Source organism: Garra rufa, chromosome 23 (genome assembly GCF_049309525.1).
Source record: "Garra rufa chromosome 23, GarRuf1.0, whole genome shotgun sequence".
In the NCBI taxonomy this organism is placed as follows: Eukaryota; Metazoa; Chordata; class Actinopteri; order Cypriniformes; family Cyprinidae; genus Garra; species Garra rufa.
In genome coordinates this window covers 3,252,301-3,273,829 of record NC_133383.1, presented here as the reverse complement: position 1 = coordinate 3,273,829, position 21,529 = coordinate 3,252,301, and the positions used below count along the sequence as shown (strand labels likewise).

At 29.1% G+C, this 21,529-nt stretch overlaps 1 protein-coding gene across 1 annotated transcript in view; it reads right to left on the bottom strand.

Annotated features, from left to right (window-relative positions):
• LOC141299834 (WD repeat-containing protein 70-like) overlaps positions 1 to 20,854 on the bottom strand; it is a 32,184-nt gene extending 11,330 nt beyond the window's left edge. The window contains exons 1-7 of the mRNA XM_073830206.1: positions 20,687 to 20,854; positions 20,505 to 20,604; positions 18,619 to 18,703; positions 15,734 to 15,872; positions 7,570 to 7,670; positions 4,045 to 4,124; positions 1,298 to 1,414 (exon numbers count right to left, since the gene is read on the bottom strand). Of these exons, the coding sequence (XP_073686307.1) occupies positions 1,298 to 1,414; positions 4,045 to 4,124; positions 7,570 to 7,670; positions 15,734 to 15,872; positions 18,619 to 18,703; positions 20,505 to 20,604; positions 20,687 to 20,854 (790 nt within the window). The remainder of the gene's footprint in view (positions 1 to 1,297; positions 1,415 to 4,044; positions 4,125 to 7,569; positions 7,671 to 15,733; positions 15,873 to 18,618; positions 18,704 to 20,504; positions 20,605 to 20,686) is intronic.
• Positions 20,855 to 21,529: the final 675 nt, after the last annotated feature.

Here is a 21,529-nt window from a genome sequence, read left to right as displayed (position 1 = left end):
CTACATATAAAGAAATTAACTATATTTGTTGGTTTGTTTTTTCCCCATTTTCATTTTTTGTTGGTTTGTAGTTTTTTTCCCCATTTATTACAAAAAGAATTTAATTAATTCAGAAATACATAAATACTACATATAAAGAAATTAATTGATTTCAAAATAAATAAATACTGTTAATATATTCATATTAATATAAAATAATTAGGTATTAATATGTATTATTTTATATAAATATATAAACTATATTTGTTGGTTTGTACTTACTGATGAACTTAAAAAAAGTAACAGTAAAGTTTTTTTCATTCATTTAAAAATATGAATTAATAAAAAATTACATAAATACTAAAATAAATTAATTGATTTAAGTTAAATAAACAATATTAATTGATATATTCATATACATGATGAGGTATTAATATGTATTATTTAGATTTAATTTTAAAATATTAATTAATAAAATACTAATTTTTTATTTTTATTTTATTTTATTTTATTTTAAATAATGAAATGAACTGATTTAGAAATAAATAAATAATGTTCATTAATATATTAATATAAATTGAAAAGGTATCAATATGTATTATTTATATCTAAATAAAAATTTATACAAACAATATATATATTTTTAATTCATTTTTTATAAAAAAAACATATAAACTACATATAAAGAAATGAATTGATTTAGAATTGAATAAATAACGCTAATTATTATATTAATATAAAATGATATACACATGTATTAATACACATGCATTAATATGTATTATTTATATATGAATAAACATTTATATAAACTATATATACATATATATATAAACTACATTTGTTGGTTTGTACTTATTATATGTAAAAAAAAATAACAGTAAAGTTTATGCATTTCTTAATTAAAAATACATAAATACCACAAATAAAGAAATTAATTGATTTAGAAATGAATAATGTTAATATATTCATATTAATATACAGTGATTAGGTATTAATATGTATTTTTTTTTATTAATATGTAATATATATTTATTTATTGGTTTGTACTTATTGATGAACTTATATTAGTTCACTTATTGATTAATGTAAAAAAAAAAAAAAAAACAGTAGTTTTTTTTTTTCAATCATTTTTTTAAATAATTTTTGATAATTCCTGTAGGACTCACAATGTCACTTCCTAATTTTTTTTTAACAATGCATACACTGTGCAAAACCATTCTGCATGCAAAATATGGGCCATGATAGTAAAAAATAACCTAAGATAAAGAATGAGCAATTTGTGCTTGTAACGCTTTAGAAACATGGTTTACGTCACCTGGTCCAGACACGGGCGGCTCGGGTTTGTGTGATCTGACCGGATCCAGTCGGTCCTTCTCCAGCTGCTTCCTGGTGCTGCGCTGCCGGGCCTCGCGAAACATGGGCAGAGCGTGAGCTGCGACAAACACAGAACAAACAATCACATCACAAGGAGCACTACTACGCTCCTCACATGCGGCTCAGCAACGTGTTCGTATTTACTCTTGATTAAACTGTACACATTTCACTGTCGCCAAACACCACCAAAATAAAGTGCGTTTGTGATGCTCCAGTGTGTGTGTGTGTGTGTGTGTGTGTGTTTTACTCTGGGGTCACGAGGAAAGAGCGAGCGATTTTCCATTCAGGAGTTGTGCTAATTCCTCTCACGCTACATTAAGTAAAAAGGTTAGCGGCGACAATTTTCCATCGCTATTTCCTGAGCCGTTGGGTCAGGTTTTGAAGGGTCCGGCGGTGGATCACGTGGGGTGACTGACGCTCTCGTGGCACACTCGTGGCTCCTGAGTGTCGCGCGCTAATGGCATCGTGGCCCTCGGGTAAGACCCAGCGTGGGGCAATCCGATGGAAAGCACTCACTCCGTGCAAACACACACACACACACACACACACACACACACACACACACACACACACACACACACACACACACACACACACACACACACACACACACACACACACACACACACACGGGCCGGTTAATGGGTGCGTGACGGGGCTGAATGTAGGATGGCACCTCTCAGGGCAGGACAGGGCAATATTATCATCTGCTGCTAATGCTGGTGTGTCTGTGTGGATACAGCAACGTCCAACAGTCTGACAGCAATACAGGAGATCTAGCATTTGTTTCAATTTAATACTAAATCTGTCATCAGCTCAGTGACTTTCGTATTCAGTAATAATAATAATAATAATAAATATAGAAAATAAAATGATTTACATAAAGTTTTATAATATTATTATTATTATTATTATATTTGGAATAATTAAATAATAATAATAATAAATGTATATAAAAAAGAAATGCATATATTATTAAATGATTTAAATACAATTATAAATTAATTTAATTTATAATTATTATTTTTTTTATGTATTATTATATATTTTCCACAATAATAATAATAATAATAATAATCAAAATATAATAATAATAAATATATAAAATAAAATAAATCATTATAAAATTTTTAAATTATATTATTATTATTATTATATTTTGAATAATTAAATAATAATAATAAATGTATAAAATAAAAATAATTATACAAATCTAAATGATTTAAATAAAATTATATATTAATTATTATTAGTAATTAATAATAATAATAATAATAATATCCAAAATATAATAATAAAAAACACACATAATAACAGAAAATTCATTATAAAAATTCAAAATGATTTACATAAAATTATATATTAACATAAATGTATTATAATAGTATTTTTATATTTGGAATAATTAAATAATATTAATAAATGTATAAAATAAAATAAATTATAAAATATAAATGATTTAAAAAAATATATTTTAATTGTAAATAAACATATTATTAATACTATACATTTTCCATACTAATGCTGCTACTACTACTACTACTACTACTAATACTAGTATCAAAAATATAATAATAATAAAAATTCCTACAAAAATAATTATAAAATTCAAAAATAATTTAAATAAAATTATATATTACAATAAATGTATTATAATAGCATTATTATATTTGGAATAATAATAATAATAAATGTATCAAATAAAACAAATAATAAATAATAATAATTAATATGATATATTTTCCATACTACAACTACTGATACTACTAATAATAATATCCAAAATATAATAATTATAATCAATTAATAATTAAAAAAATTATTCATTATAAAATTCTAAATGATTTACATAAAATTATATATTAACGTTAATATATAATACTATTATTATATTTGGAATAATTAAATAATAATAATAATAATAATAATAATAATAATAACAACAATAACAACATACAATATAAAAAATATATCTTTGTATATAAATTCATGTCATACATTATAAAAACATAAACGAATTAAATTAATATTACACATTTACCATTCTACTACTACTACTACTAATATCCAAAATATAAAAAATAAAATAAAAAATGTATTATAATTCTAAACAATTTACATAAAATTATATATTAAAATTAACATATCATAATATATTATTATTATATTTTGGAATAATGAAATAATTCATAATAATAATAATAATAATAATAATAATAAATGTGTAAAATAAAACAAATGATTTAAATAATTGTATATATTAATTTAAAATAAATATATTATTTATATTTGTATACTATAATTTATAACAACAATAACAACAACAATAATAATATTCAAAATATAATATAAATAAAATAATTAAAATGTAAAAAGATATAACAGACTAATTTGCAATAATAAAAGCTGACTGTCTGTACAAAAAGTCACATGGTCAAAGATGTTCAAAAACTTTTTTGCTCACCAAGGAAGGCTGCATTTATTTAGCAAAAATAGTTGTTCTCCATGTGAATATCTGTTAAAATGTAATTTATTCCTGTGATCAAAGCTGAATTTTCAGCATCATTTTATTTTTTAAGATTCACAGATGAACAAAGTTTTACATTATAAATGTCTTTAATGTGACTTTAGTGAGTGTAGGCGTATTTGAGGATATATATGTATTTTTATATATAGTGGAATACTTACGGGTGATAATGTAATCTTGCGTCAGTGTCTCGGCGTGTTTCTCCTTCCTCATGCTCTTGACCACACACAACATCGCACCTCTGAACAACAAAATAGAATATTAGCTTCCAAAATATGTCAAAATATGCTGAAACAACTACAAATCAAGATATGAACTGCCATAATGTTTCTTATTTAATTCCCTCAACAATTGTCGTTTTTTATTTAAGAATTGTAAAAGTGTTTCTAGACCTAGAAATGTATAAGCATCTTATAACATCATGAAAATCTTAATTATAATAATAATGAACTGGAAAGCTGAATTGTAGAATTTAATTGTAGAAAAATTACTTTATTTTAGCACTCAATAGTTTTTGTAAAAAAAAAAAAAAAATTAAAAAAAAAAACATTAGCATGATCACTGCAATGCAAACATGTTGTATTGAAAAGAAATGCATTAAAAATATATGACAAAAAACAACTATTAAATATAAAAAATTTAATATCTTAAATCGTCATGGAAATTTCTATAGTAAATATAAATATTGTAGTAATGAATATCTGTAGATTCTAAAATATTTTAGAAATATTTTTAGAAATCGATGTTTGTAATTAAAAAATAAGTAAAAAAGCAGAATTAATTAATTTAATTACTATTATTTTATGTTTTTGTTTTAACCTATTACTCAAAACAATTAAAATAATAATAATATTGTTAAAATTATATTTATTTGACGGAATTCTGTAAGAAAACTTGAAAGGAAGGTGATTTCTAAACCTGGAGAAGTCATGGATATTAAACAAACATGGAAAGTTAAAAATGTAAATATATAGAAATATATTATAATATACACTATCAGTCAGAAGTTATTTCCAACATAATTAGCAAGATGATAGCATGTGTCCAGCATGTTTATAGCATGATTAGTTGCTAGGCTGACCTGCAAGTTGCTAGAACGTTAATAACATGTTTCTAGCATGATTAGCATGTTACTACTCAATTGTTGAATGTTGAATTCTGTCCTTTGGTTGGCTATAACAGGGTCATTTTAAAAAGGGGCGTGACCACATAAATTCAAACGCCTATAGAACCTAAACAAAAACTCAAAACTTTACGAAAATTAGTGAAAACATGTACCAGATGACTCTTAACAAGCATGCAGTTTCATGACAATCGGACCATAGGTGGCGCTATAACAGTTAAAAAGGTATGAAAAACATGATATTTCTATTGTAACAGAACTAAAATCCCAATAAAAACATCCATATATTCACTATATCTTTATATCATATGATAGATCTCCTCATTCTGAACAACTTTGCCTCTAGGACCACTGTTGTCAATCAAACTGTTCTTTTAATATTTGAGATTATTTAAAAAACATACTCTGGTAAACTATTTCTTGGTTTATATTAAAACTCAACAAAATCATATTCTCCATCATGGATGTGTTCTGGTGTCAGCCATTTATTTCATGTTTTTTTTTTTACATTTTAACGCATCAGTTGACCTCTCGAAAAACTGGCCAGTTAATGTTTATTGTTAGATAATAAACAGCTATATTGTAATTGCAGTTAGATAACTTGAGAAACACCGTAATAGCGACCATAACCAGATACTAGTCGTCATATTTTGAAGTTTTAGTCTTTCTGCAATCTTTGTCAATCTTTGGTTGAATGAGTTTCAGTAAAGACTGCATTCAAGAAATACGATAAAAATGTATGCTGAACGCAATTGGTTGCCTTGTTTTTTTTTTGTAAACACCATTTTCATCTTTTCTGTTATGTTAAATGCCATATTTGCTTGCCTTTTATAATATTCACTTATGTTGTATATTTGAATATCATAAAATAACATGAATAAATAACTTTTTTTATTTAACGTTAAATCGTTAAATCTAAACATATAAAAAAAGAGAGTGTTTGATCATGTCCAAATACACATTCAAATGTATTTAACCTTAAATATTACACTAACTATAATATAAATACTATATGTGACCCTGGACCACAAAACCAGTCTTAAGTCGCTGGGATATATTTGTAGCAATAGCCAAAAATACATTGTATGGGTCAAAATTATTGATTTTTCTTTTATGCCAAAAATCATTAGGAAAGTAAGTAAAGATCATGTTCCATGAAGATTTTTTTGTAAAATTCCTACTGTAAACCTTTCAAAATGTAATTTTTGATTAGTAATATGCATTGTAAAGAACTAAACTTGGAGAACCTTAAAGGTGATTTTCTCAGTATTTTGATTTTTTTGCACCCTTAGATTCCAGATTTTCCTAACAAACCATACATCAATAGAAAGCTTATTTATTGAGCTTTCATATGATGTATATATCTCAGTCTAGTAAAATTTAACCTTATGACTGGTTTTGTGGTCCAGGGTCACATTAGAAACTGTTATCTTTTAAATGGTCAGGATCATTATTGCACATATTATTTAGTACAAAAAAAAAAAAACTCCTCAAAATATTAACTTAATAGAACTGAACTATATAGTACAATTATTTAATTGAATAAAAGTTACACTTAAGGTGTTTGGTCACATTTGACTGCCAAAGAGTATGAGACCATATTAATTATGTCTCTTTATCATTCCCCAGAATAAAATGCGATTGTAAAGCGTATTCAGAGTAGTTGTCAATACACAATCAATGCACATTATGTGTTAATAATTACTCAAAATTGCTGCAAATATGTGACCCTGGACCACAAAACCAGTCTTAAGTCGCTGGGGTATATTTGTAGCAATAGCCAAAAATACATAGTATGGGTTAAAATTATGGATTTTTCTTTTATGTCAAAAATCATTAGGAAATTAAGTAAAGATCATGTAACATTAAGATTTTTTGTAAAATTAACACTGTAAACCTATCAAAATGTAATTTTTGATTAGTAATATGCATTGTTAAGAACTTAATTTGGACAACTTTAAAGGTGATTTTCTCAGTATTTTGATTTTTTTGCCCCCTTAGATTCCAGATTTTCAAATAGATGTATCTCGGCCAAATATTGTCCTATCCTAACAAACCAGACATCAATAGAAAGCTTATTTATTGAGCTTTCATATGATGTATACATCTCAGTTTTGTAAAATTTTACCTTATGACTGGTTTTGTGGTCCAGGGTCACATATAGTGAAACTGCTGTCTATCCTACTTAAACCCATTCAAACACATTGACAGCGCAGAGTTGTTAGAACTATTGAGAGCTCCATGAACCACGTGACCGTGCCGCAACTCTGTTTCTAAACGGCTCTGTTTCTGCTGTACTTTAGATCAAATAAGTGTGAAAACACGAGCCCATTCTCTCTTGTGCTTGTCAACAGGACGTGACTTTGTCGTAAACGTGCAGACAATTGATTGTGCTCTCGGTCGACACTAATGGAGGCACGAGCGAGACCGAATTAGTCATTTTTGTTGAGTTTCCTCGCTTTAATCGATCCAAACCCGGCTGAAATCGTTACTGAACAACCACGGATGGAAAATCAGCATAGAGCATGATGTGTGATTGAGACGGACAGAGAAGCAACTGCACCTCTGACTCTTGACCGGGTCGTAGTAGACCTTCGCCAGGCCGTTTCCCGTCCCGACCATGATCTGATTGAGCTTGGGATGCCAAAGACAGCGGACCACGCTCTGAAATAACAGCAGAAGAGAGGAAACAGAGAGTGAGAACTCATTAGTGGAGCAGGAAGTGAACATAAACCAATGGCGCTCGGGTGACGTCTGATATCTCTCGTCGTCCGGCTCATCTCCAGTTGACTATATTTGGCGCTCCTGGATCTCCAAGACTCGCTGTGACGAATGGGCCGCTGCCAGGGCCGAGTGTGAGGATTTGTGTGAGAGAGAGACGGAGGAACAGACTCCTGAATACCTGCAATCACATGCATGCAGCGCATGTCTCTATGATGACAGCTCATGGTGACCACAGCCAAAAAGGACAAGACATAAACACACCAGGAAAGACTCTTACAAACTTGTGACTGGTGGAAGTCCAACCCAAATGAGCAAATAAATAGAGCAGATTAGTTGTAGTAGTAGTAATTATTATCATTATTATATACAATATATAACAATTAAAATAAAAATAAATATTATATTTGGCATAATTACATTATTATTAATCATCAACATCAACATAAAAATGAAAATATAATACATAATGAAAATAAACAAATATTATATTAAATATATAAAGAAAATATTAATCAAATTTATGATAATACCATGTTTAAAATAAAATAAAATAAATACAGGTTTAAATCAGAAAGAACGGAAAATTAAAAGATGTCATCACTGTCGTGCAAACATGCCTCACTGAAAATAAAAATGAATTTAAATGCCACAGAAAAAAATAAATTATATATATATATATATATATAATATATATATATATATATATATATATATATATATATATATATATATAAATAAAATCAATTAAAATAAAATATTATATTTGGCATAATTACATATTATTATTATTATTATTATTATTATTAAACATCATTAATATAAAATAAAATATAATAAATAATGAAAATAAATATTTATTTATTTGCAATAAGAATTTTTTTTAAATATTTATCATAATATAATTTTTAAAATAAAATCAAATAAAACAAATGTAGGTTTAAATCAAAATGAAGGGAAAATTAAAAGATGTCATCACTGTCATGCAAACATGCCTCACTGAAAATAAAAATGAATTTAAATGCCACAGAAAAAAATAAATCAAAAAAATATATATAAAAAAAACAATTAAAATATTATATTTGGCATAATTACATATTATTATTATTATTATTATTATTATTATTATTATTATTAAACATCATTAATATAAAATAAAATATAATACATAATGAAAATAAATATTTATTTGCAATAAGATTTTTTTTTTAATATTTATCATAATATAATTTTTTAAATAAAATCAAATAAAACAAATGTAGGTTTAAATCAAAATGAAGGGAAAATTAAAAGATGTCATCACTGTCATGCAAACATGCCTCACTGAAAATAAAAATGAATTTAAATGCCACAGAAGAAAATAAATAATATATTTCAAAAAATAAACAAAATAAAATATTATATTTGGCATAATTACATATTATTATTATTATTATTAAACATCATTAATGTAAAATAAAAATATAATACATAATGAAAATAAACAAATATATATTTATTTGCAATAAGAAAAAAATGTTAATATTTATAATATATTTTTTAAAATAAAATAAAACAAATGTAGGTTTAAATCAAAATGAAGGGAAAATTAAAAGATGTCATCACTGTCATGCAAACATGCCTCACTGAAAAAAAAAAAGAATTTAAATGCCACAGAAGAAAATAAATAAAAAAACAATATTTAAAAAACTAACAATATTAAAAAAAAAAAAAAAAAAAGTTTTGGACCAAAATGAAGGGGAAAATATGTCACCACTGTCATGCAAACATGCTGCACTAAATTGTTAAAAAATACCAAAAAATAAATTAATCAAAAAATAAAAATAAACCAGCATCACTGTCATGGAATCATGCTGCACTGAAATCATAAAAATACCACAATAAAAAAAATAAATAAATAAATAAACAAATGAAATAAAATAAAATGAAATAAAAAATAAACATTTAAACAATTAAAATAAAATTTAATAAATTATAAAAAATATTAAAAAATAATATTTAACCATTGTCATGCAAACATGCTGCATGAAATACAATAAAATACCACAAAAATAAAGAAAAGAAAAATAATAAAATAAATATGTCATGCAAACATAAAATAAAATAAAAAATAAAATAAGATAAGAATAAATAAAATAAGAATAAATAAAATAATAAAATAAGCATCATTGTCATTGAAACATGCTTTTAAACATGCATTTAATTTCTTAAAAATACCACAGAAATAAAATAAAATAAGAATAAATAAAATAAAATGCAAACATGCATTAAAATGTATGAAACTACAAAGGCAACAAAAAATGTAAATTAAATAAACGTTGTCATGCAAACATGCTGCATTGAAAATACCCACATAAAATAAAATAAAAATAAAATAAGAATAATTACAATAAAATACTAAAATAAACATCACTGTCATGCAAACATGGTGCATTGAAATGTATGAAACTTTAACAAAAATAAATAAAATAAAAAGAAATTTCATGCAAATATGCTGCATCGAAATGTATAAAACTACCACAAAAATAAAGAAAATAAACATGCTGCACTGAAAATGATATATATAGATATATATATATAATTAGTACATAATGAAGCTGCACAGGAAATTCAAAAGAATAACCAGCAGGTATTGGGGTCTAAATGCACTTTAAAAATGAGCCTACAGCACAAGAGAGAAACTCTTTCCAAACAGATCTTTATGCAGTGTTCAGATCAGGAAAGACCTGCAGAGACATAGGGGTGAAATCTGCTTAGCCTCCAGCTGTTCAGCGCCAGGCTCGTTTCTGCCTGAATCCACCAGCCGGACTCAGTTAAGCCTGCCTGACCTAGAATGCGGCTTTAGACCCTTCCTCCCCCTGCGAACCAGAGCAGGGGTTTCTCCGGCCCTTATTGACTTAACGGGATCTACGGGGTTAATCCGTCTCTGTGGGCATGTGGCCGAGTAATTGATTATTTAGAAAAGATCTGGAAGATTTGGCCGTGGATCTGAAATGTGCTTCCAGCTGAGCCTTTTTTGGCTGAATACAAACGTAATCTCCTTTAGTCGCTCCATTACCTTGCAGATACTGTATCATGGGGTTTAGAACGTGCACATCTGTATATCTGACCTCTCCGTTACTCGCAATCGTGCCACACAGAGACATGGGAATTGCTGAAAATAGCGATATATGCATGCATCTACAGCTGTTCGTCATGTGCCAGAGAAACAAACACTCATAATGCACAGTATTTATGTTCAGCTCAAATGTTTCTACAAGCACAGGAAGAATGATAATAATGGCAATGTGAGTCAATCAGATCTTTCTTGAGCACATTTACTGCAGTTATGGCAAAGATTGAAGCGACATTTCAGTATCTTATACAATCTTTCATCTTTTCTAATCAAAATAAGCTGTTTACTGACTGTATGAGAATGAGCGTTTGCCAAACTCAACCCAACATTCACCAATATGACACAAGGATGCTTTCACGTCACAGCTTGATTTATTTTGTTGGTGTTAATGAGGGTTTTCCAACTCGGAAATAAGGTTTGGGCTCAGAAATACACTTGAACACAGGCTGACACATAAGGACACCTGGAATGTGTCTCAACATTAACCTGCTTTTAGAGGAAAGTTTATATTTTAGTTCTAGCGTCAGTCTGTGCAAGTCCAGAACACGATCGGCTTCATGGCACTGCTCTGAGAAAACTTCAAAGACACTTAAATAAACACTATATCACTTCAATCCCAGCAGCACTGGATCTGTTTTAGTTTTCTGAAAATTGTCAGTGTAACAGTTGTAAGAGATACTGTATTTTTAAAAGATATAACCCGAGGAAAGCATATATAGGGAAAACAACGGTGGTCCTAGAATCAAACCCTGGGGAACACCACATACTAAAAGAGGCCAACAGGAAGGAAAAAACTACAAAGATGCTATAAACAATATCACTTCAATTTAGGCAGCACTGGATCTGTTTTAGTTTTCAGATATCTAGACACATTCTAATTTCACTGGAAAATAAAACTGAAAATCGTCAGCATAACAGTGGTATGAGATAGTGTACTTGCGAAAGATGTAACTCAAAGAAAGCATAAATGGGTAAAACAATAGTGGTCCCAGAATCGAACCCTGGGGAACACCACATACTACAGTGGCCAACCTGGAGGGGGGAAAAAATCCTATATTCACAGGAAATCTAATCCTTTTCGGACATCAAGCCACATTCCAACACTACTGGAATAAAAAAAAAAAAAAAAAACTGTCAGCGTAACAGTGGTAATAGATACTGTTCTTCCAAAAGATGTAACTCAAACAAGCATATACAGGGAAAACAACAGTGGTCCCAGAATCGAACCCTGGGGAATGCCACATACTACAGAGGCCAACCTGGAGGAAAAAAAAATCCTATATTCACAGGAAATGCTCTATTCTTTAGATAGGAGGCAAACCACGGCAAGAAACCTTAAACATTATATCACTTTAATCTGAGCAGCATTAGATGTTTTAGTTTTTAAACATTAAAACGCATTCTAATTTCACTTGAAAATAAAACTGAAAATTGTCAACGTAACACAGGTAAGGGATATACTGTACTTCCGAAGTATGTAACTCAAAGGAAGCAATAAAAACAATAGTGGTCCCGGAATCAACTCCTGGGGAACCTCACATACAAAAGAGGCTGAGTTAGAGGAAAAATTTCCTTTATTCACATCAAATGTCCTATCCTGTAGATTGGAGGCGAGCCACTCATAAAAACCTACAAAGACACTAAATAAACATTATATCACTTTAATCCAAGAAGCACTGGATCCGTTTTCGGACATCAAGCCACATTCCAACACCACTGGAAAATAAAACTGAAAATCTTAACATTGGTAATAGCTACTGTTCTTTCAAAAGTTATAACTCAAAGAAAGCATATATAGGGAAAACAACATTGGTCCCAGAATCAAACCCTGGGGAACACCACATGCTACAGAGGCCGAAAAATGTCCTGTATGCACAGCAAACATCCTGTCCTTTAGAAAGGAGGCAAATCACACTAAGATACCTAAGACAGGTAAATATGTTTTAGTTTTCCGACATGCAGTCATATTCTGCTGGATGTCACTAGAAAATAGAACAGAAAATCATCAGCGTAACAGTGGTAAGAGATACTGCACTTCCGAAAAAGATATAACTCAAAGCAAGCATATATAGGGAACACAAAAGAGGTCCCAGAATCGAGCCCTGGGGAACACCACATACAACAGAGGCCGCTGGGAGGAAAAATGTCTTATATTCACAGTACATGCCCTATCCTGTAGATAGGAGGCAAACCACCCCAAGATACCCACAAAGACACTTAAATAAACATTATATAACATCAATTCCAGCAGCACTGGATCTGTTTTAGTTTTTTTAGACATCAAGCTGTATTCCAACTTCACTGGAAAATAAACCTGAAAATCGTCAGTGTAATAGTGGTAATAGATACTGCAAAACAAGATATAACTCAAAACAAGCATATATTAGAAAAACAACACTAGTCCCAAAATCAAACCCTGGGGAACACCACATACAACAGAGGCTGACCTAGAGGAAAAATGTCTTATATTCACAGGAAATGCCCTACTCTTTTGGACAGTACTAGCAAAAAATATAGTTTAAAGGAAGCATATTTAGGAAAAACAACAGTAGTCCCAAAATCGAACCCTGAGGATCGCCACATACTACAGAGGCCGACCTAGAGGAAAAATTTCCTACTCTTTTGGACAGTACTTGCAAAATATATAGTTTAAAGGAAGGATATTTAGGAAAAACAACAGTAGTCCCAAAATCGAACCCTGGGGAACACCACATACTACAGAGGCCGACCTAGAGGAAAAATTTCCTACTCTTTTGGACAGTACTTGCAAAATATATAGTTTAAAGGAAGGATATTTAGGAAAAACAACAGTAGTCCCAAAATCGAACCCTGGGGAACACCACATACTACAGAGGCCGACCTAGAGAAAAAATATCCTATATTTGTCATAACTCTGGGCTGTGTGTCTCCCTTTCTCCCGCACCCCACTCCACCAATTGTGCACACCTGTCTCATCACACACACCTGTCATTCTCTGATCACACAGCTGTCTCCCATCACCTAGCACTATATTAGTCTCCCCTTTCCCACCACTCGTCCTGGTTGCATTGTTTTCTGTTGGTATTGTAGTCTGATGTCTTGTAATCTTGTTTCTGTGTTTTACCCTGGCTCAAGACCGTGTTTTCTGTTCTGTTTGCTTTGTGTTTTTAGTTAAGTCGTGTGTGCCGTGTTGGCCTTTTGTTCTGTTATTTTCTCTTTTGTTAATAAATTCACCTTCCCTGCATTTTGGACCCTGACCTCATCTCTGATTCGTGACAATATTCACAGGAAATGCCCTTCTCTTTTTGACAGTACTTGCGCAATATATAGTTCAAAGGAAGGATATTTAGGAAAAACAACAGTGGTCCCAAAATCGAACCCTGGGGATCGCCACATACTACAGAGGCCGACCTAGAGAAAAAATATCCTATATTCACAGGAAATGCCCTTCTCTTTTTGACAGTACTTGCGCAATATATAGTTCAAAGGAAGGATATTTAGGAAAAACAACAGTGGTCCCAAAATCGAACCCTGGGGAACACCACATACTACAGAGGCCGACCTAGAGGAAAAATTTCCTACTCTTTTGGACAGTACTTGCAAAATATATAGTTTAAAGGAAGGATATTTAGGAAAAACAACAGTAGTCCCAAAATCGAACCCTGGGGAACACCACATACTACAGAGGCCGACCTAGAGGAAAAATTTCCTACTCTTTTGGACAGTACTTGCAAAATATATAGTTTAAAGGAAGGATATTTAGGAAAAACAACAGTAGTCCCAAAATCGAACCCTGGGGAACACCACACCTGAAAAATGTCCTGTATGCACAGCAAGTATCCTATCCTTTAGAGAGGAGGCAAACCACTCCGAGATACCTACAAAGACAGTTAAATAAACACTATATCACTTGAATTCAAGCAGCACTGGATCTGTTTTAGTTTTCGGACATCAAGCTGCATTCCAAATGTCCAGCGCAGAGGGAGCAGCAGGCGTCCGAGAGGACGCACATGTCTCACCATATTTTTGCACCTTGTGAAAAAGTCAGCAAAGCCGTGAACCACCCCTGGAGTATTTACTCTTTCCAGCCTGGAGATGTGTCCACATCTTGGCACAGAGCACGACCCCGCCACGGGTTAACGGCCCGTGTTTACACTCGCATGATTGGTAGCTCTTCCTGTCACAGGACAGCCTGGCGCAGCACTTCATAAAGACAGCACTTAAATTCTTCAGCCGTCTTGCGCTGGATAAACACTGTAAATAGCTCGCTCGTCAGGTCGGCTATAAATAACTTAAGTCCTCTGGATTGGCCAAAGTTATTTTCGGCGAACAAGAGCCATCCACCGCTGCTAACGTGACAGAAGAAAATGGAAAATGCCTGTGATGCATCAAACAAAGAATATTATGCACTTCTGACTAACACTAGTGCTGCAACTCCATGGATGTATTCAGTGTGCTAGATGTCAACATCCTGTCAGCTTTAAGACAAGAAGCAACTTTAGCCTTAGTTCTGACTAGAGCCAGAGCTCTGGGACTGAGAGAAACCCACTCAACAGCACATTTGATCACAGACGGCCACAGGAGCTTTAGGATGTCACTCAGATGTGCCCGTCGTCCCATCCGCTGACCTCAGAAAGAGCTCCCAGAGACACTCATTTCAGATGATTCAAGCTCTCAAGAGCGCCAGGATGCTTGTCACGGTCACGCATGTGTCACTCCAGCAAATGGATGAAGGAAGACAATGTTCCCTTTGCTTCCAAAGGGACAAACAGGCTGGAAAGTTTCGGTTCTAATCTGACAGAACAGAACTTACCAAGTAATTTAAGATTGCAGTCTTCTTCGATTGAGTTCTCATTATTAGAGAAAATAATTTTAGTGGGACGTCTATGTTGTCTAAATTCTATAAACCTACCGCATCGGCTACTTCAATCTCATAGACCTTCTGCAGAGATTCCCGCTCGTAGAACAGCAGCTTCCCATTGCCTTCGTCCTTCTTGACCGAGGTTCCCGTCAGCAGCAGTTTGTCATCCGGACTGAAGCAGCAGTCGGTCCTGTTCACAAAACATTCATCAGCACAGTTACAGAAGAGAAGCCTTACAGTACACTTCATAATCGGCTGTGCTTTCATGAGTAATAGTAAACGGACGTCTAACATGATGCTTACAGGTTCCCACGAGTGTTGCTATATTTAACTAAAACTACAAAAAACAAGCAAAAATAACTGATGTGAAACAAAAATCAAACAAAAAAATGGATAAATAAGTTGCAGTAATAAAAATAAACAAAAGTAAAAAAGCTGACCATAAGAATATGATGGTGTTTTAGTTTTAAAAATGTTTAAAAATCTAAGGTTACAAGACTAAAGTTGTAATACTTTGAGAATAAAGTAGAAATTATGAGAATAAAGTCGAAATATTTCGAGAATGAAGTAGAAATGTTTTGAGAATAAATCAAAATCTTTAGAGAATTTAAACAATAGAAATAAAAGTTATAGTATTTTGCGAGTACATATAGCCTTTATTTATTATATTATATTTATATTATATTTTACATATAATATTTATCATATTATATTATATTTCGACTTTATTCTTGAAATATTGCAACTTTATTCTCAAAATATTACGACTTTAATTTCGGAATTTCGGCTTTATTCTTGAAATATTTCGACTATATTCTCATAATTTAAATTTTTTTCTCATAATTTCGACAGTATTCTCGAAATACGAGACTTTAATCTCATAATCTTTTTTTTTTAACGTGGCACTAAAATGCTGTCGTACAAGGAAAAAAAATTGCTATCCAACATCATATTACAATGCAATATTTTATATTGTGTAAATTACATGATTAATTTGTGTTTATTGCTAATTATTATTAATAAGTTATTATTAATAAGTTATAAGTTACTTATAGTTAATATGCTGCATGCTGCAAATAAATCAAAAATGCTTTTGCAAATTTTGCACATCACATAGGGTATGAAAAAATGTTTTATAAATGTACAAATATTCCATACAGTCTCTCAAATAACATAAGCTCATTAAAATTGTTTGCATATTCATTATAAAATGAAATTATTATTTAAGTAATAATACCACATAATTTGTATTTATGATTAATGATTATAAATCAATTACTTATTTTAAATTTAGCAATCGCACCACAGGACATACTGTATAGGAGAAAATGTATTATTAATTGCTTACAGATATTAATCGTGCAACCTGATCAATCTGAAAAAAAATTTTTTTTAAATTTTTAATTCTATTAATTGAAATGTTTTAATTTATAATTTTTTTTAAAACCTTCTATTCATCAAAGAATCCTGAAAAATGTATGTTTACAAAAAACAAATATTAAGCATCAAAAATGTTTCCAGTATTGATGATAATCAGAGAATAAATAAAAAAATTAATAATAAAAAATGCAAAATAAATACATGAAATAAAATAATAAATTAAAATAAATTAAGATAATTATTGTTGACGGTGTTAAGAGTGTAAACGTGCATGGAATTGTTCATTTACAAAGTAAAGAAAAATGTATGATTCCAAAAAAAATATTAAGCATCAAAAATGTTTCCAGTATTGATAATAATCAGACAATAAATTAAAAAATAAATAAATAAATTGAATAATTTGACATAAAAATACAAAATAAATACATGAAATAAAATAATAAATAATAAGATAAATTAAGGGAATTATTATTAAGGGTAAATATTAAGCATCAAAAATGTTTCCAGTATTGATAATAATCAGAAAAAAATAAAAATAAAAAATAAATAAATTGAATAATTTGAAATAAACATGAAAAACAAATAAAAATAAATACATGAAATAAAATAATAAATTAAAATAAATTAAGGAAATTATTATTAAGGGTAAATATTAAGCATCGAAAATGTTTCCAGTATTGATAATAATCAGAGAATAAATAAAAAATAAATAATAAAAAATTGAATAAATAAATTAAATGATTTGAAATAAAAATTCAAAATAAATACATGAAATAAAATAAAATAATAAATTTAAATAAATTAAGGGAATTATTATTAAGGGTAAATATTAAGCATCAAAAATGTTTCAAGTATTGATAATAATCAGAGAATAAAATTTCTTTTGAATAAACACATTGAATAATTTAAAATAAACATGAAAAATAAATAAAAATAAATACATTAAATAAATTAATAAATTAAAAAAAAATTAAGAAAATTATTAAGGGTAAATATTAAGCATCAAAAATGTTTCCAGTATTGATAATAATCAGAAAATAAATGTAAAAATTAATTAATAATAAAAAAATAATAAACGGAATAATTTGAAATAAAAAATGCTAAATAAATACATGAAATAAATAAAATAAAATAAAAAAATAAAATAAATTAAGAAAATTATTGTTAATGGTAAGTATTAAGCATCAAACATGTTTCCAGTATTGATAATAATCAGAGAATAAATTTAAAAAAATTGAATAAATACATTGAATAATTTAAAATAAACATGAAAAATAAATAAAAATACATACATTAAATAAAATATTAAAATAAATTAAGAAAATTAAGGGTAAATATTAAGCATCAAAAATGTTTCCAGTATTGATAATAATCAGAAAATAAATTTAAAAAATGAATAAATAATAAAATAAATAAATAAAATAAACTGAATTTGAAATAAACATGAAAAATAAATAAAAATAAATACATTAAATAAATAAATGAAATTAAATAAATTAAGAAAATGATTGTTAAGAGTGTTAAGAGTGGAAAGGTGCATGGAACTGTTTATTTACATGGGAAAGAAGGAGGTCAAGCCAGAAACAGCAGCGAGAGGTTTCCTGAAGTTGCGCATGTCCCACGTCTTCATAGTGTCGTCTCCTGAAAACACAGAGACAGAAGAAGCTCAGACGCTGCTGAAGCGATCGAATCAAAGCGCTGATGGCGAGCGAGCGTCTGAATCAGCGTCATTGTCTGTCTGCGTGAGTCAGAGAAGATGAAGCGTGAGGCGGCGTGAGTCTGACGATCGGGGATCTCCAGATGCGTCCTGCTGACTAACGCTCCTCAAAGTGTGATTTCAATGCCCCAGAGTCACAAACGGGTCACTTCCACGCCGCAGCCAGCGGTCATCCTTAACACAAGACCTCTATTATCTGGACACAAGTCCGCTTTGTGCTCCAGTCAAGCATATTCTCACATATTCAATATATTTTAGCATTTAAAGCCCACATATTCAGCTGTCAAGGTCAATGCAGAATAGCGGTGGGCGGTATGAATAAAATCTGATATCACGGTATGAATAATCTTATATCAAACTAACAGCTTATTTCACCATATTGGCAGTTTTTCCAGAAATTTAAAAGACATGTTTTTATATTTTTTTAATTAAACAATGAAATTGTCAGATCAAATTAAAATAAATATAATTATTAATTAATTATTAAATATAATTATAAATGTAAAAAAAAAGAAATAAAATAGATGAATATAAAGAGATGAAATAAAATTATAAATGAAAATACAACATTAAAATAAATGTAACAAATGTTATAATACATTTAAACAATTACAAATAAAATAAATGTTAAAATAAAATAAAAATGAATACAATATACAATAAAACAATAAAAATACAATACAAATGAAATATATGAAGTAAAATACTAAATTAAAATAAATTGAAATGAAACAATAAAAAATTGAATAAATTTTTTTTTTATTATTTAATTTTTTTTTACTTATCAAATGTTATATTTTAAATAATGTATATTTTTTCAACAAATTATAAAAGCAAATATAAGGTAAATATGAATATTTTTCAATTATTATTTATTTATTGATCTAGCTATGCATTTATTTATTGTAATAGATAATAAAATAAAAAAAAAAACATCTTTTTTTACATTCATTTTTCTTTAATTTCTATAAGAAGTTTTATTTTCAATAAATGCTGTTATTTGAACTTTATATTCAAAGAATCCAAAAAAATTTTCCAGCATTGATAATAATCAGAGAATAATTAAAAATATAAATCAATTATTTAAAAGTTAATAAATGGAATAAATTGAGAAAAATAAAATAAAACAAATATACTGAATTATCAAATGAAAAAAAAAAATTATATATATATATATATATATATATATATATAATTAATAAATAATTGTAAATAAAATTAAATAAATTGATAAAAAAAATGAACTAAATAAAAAAAAAAGAAATAGAAATGATTAAAATTATAAATTAAATTACAAAATTTAAATAAATTAAAAATACATTCATTATATAAACAATTGATAATTAAATTGAATAAATTAAAATGAAAATAACAAATGATTAAAAAATAATAATAATAATAATAATAGATTAAATTAAATGCATTTTAGGAAATAATTCCTAAATGTAATTAATAAATAATTATTAATAATAATTATAATTGTAAATTAAATTAATTAAAAAAAATAATTGATATATAAAAAAGATATTAATTAAATTACAAAATTACATTAATTATATAACAATTAATAAATAAATTGAATAAATAAATAAATTAATTAATTAAAATAATTAAATACAAATTAATTATAATAAAAACAACTAATAAACTTTTTTTTTTTTTACAGTCACATATACATGACCCAGTCCTAATACAGACAGATGGAAAAGCGAGGGCTGTTCTAACCTCCTCGTGATGCTAGAGTCACTCCGTCGTAGGAGAAAGTAAGGCAGGACGTGTCTGATCCGGCGGCGTGGGCCTGACGGCAGTGGAACTTGGTGTGGACCTGAAACAAAACCAAACCAAACCACATATTAGAGAGACGAAGGAGGACCTTTCAACACATCTGGATGAGCAGAAGGCGAGACCTGCGCTCCATTAATACTCTCACAAGACACACAGAGAGCTTTCATAGCCACCGTCTGCGGCCCATACGCTTTCCATCTGCAAAACCAGCGAACAATAACATCACACTCCAGTCTGAAAACCGCTTCATTCTGGGAAACGTCGCTCAGAGAGGGGCATACAGTATTCATCCCTCACCCCGTTTCTCATATTCAACATCAACACAAGAATTGAGAACGGATATAGAAGCCAAAAAACCTCTTTAAGTGGCGTGCAGACAAACCAGCGGGTTACTTTCATCACTTCTTTTGAAGCGAGACCCTCTCGTACCCTCCTGTCTGTTCAGATACTGGACCACCCGAGTCTTCTGCCTCAACAGCTCTTTACGTAAGAGAGTGTGAGGAGATCTCAATGATTTCTCTAGAGTTTGACGATCTAATGGTGGGTGAACACAGACACTTCAGTGGAGCTCAGTGAAGAGCCGGCGGCTTACATGGGATCCAACACTAATATATTATCAAGTGTATGTGGTATTCTGCTGGGTTTTGACACTTTTATTAGCAGGAGAGCGGAAAGCTGAGCAAAATAAATTAAAAACAGATGATACAGTTAAAAATCTAATGAAAAATTAAAATTAAAAATGAAAAAGTAAATGACAAATAAATTGGAATGAAAATAAAATAAATGAAAATAAATGAAATACAAATAAAATCATTTGAAATAAAACATAACAAATAAATGAAAAAAAAATGGATTATTAGATTTAATTAAAATATTCGAATTATTAATTGATCAATTATTAAATTGAATTCTAAATGTAAATTACATTAATTAATATAAAATAAATAAATGAAGTAAATAAAATA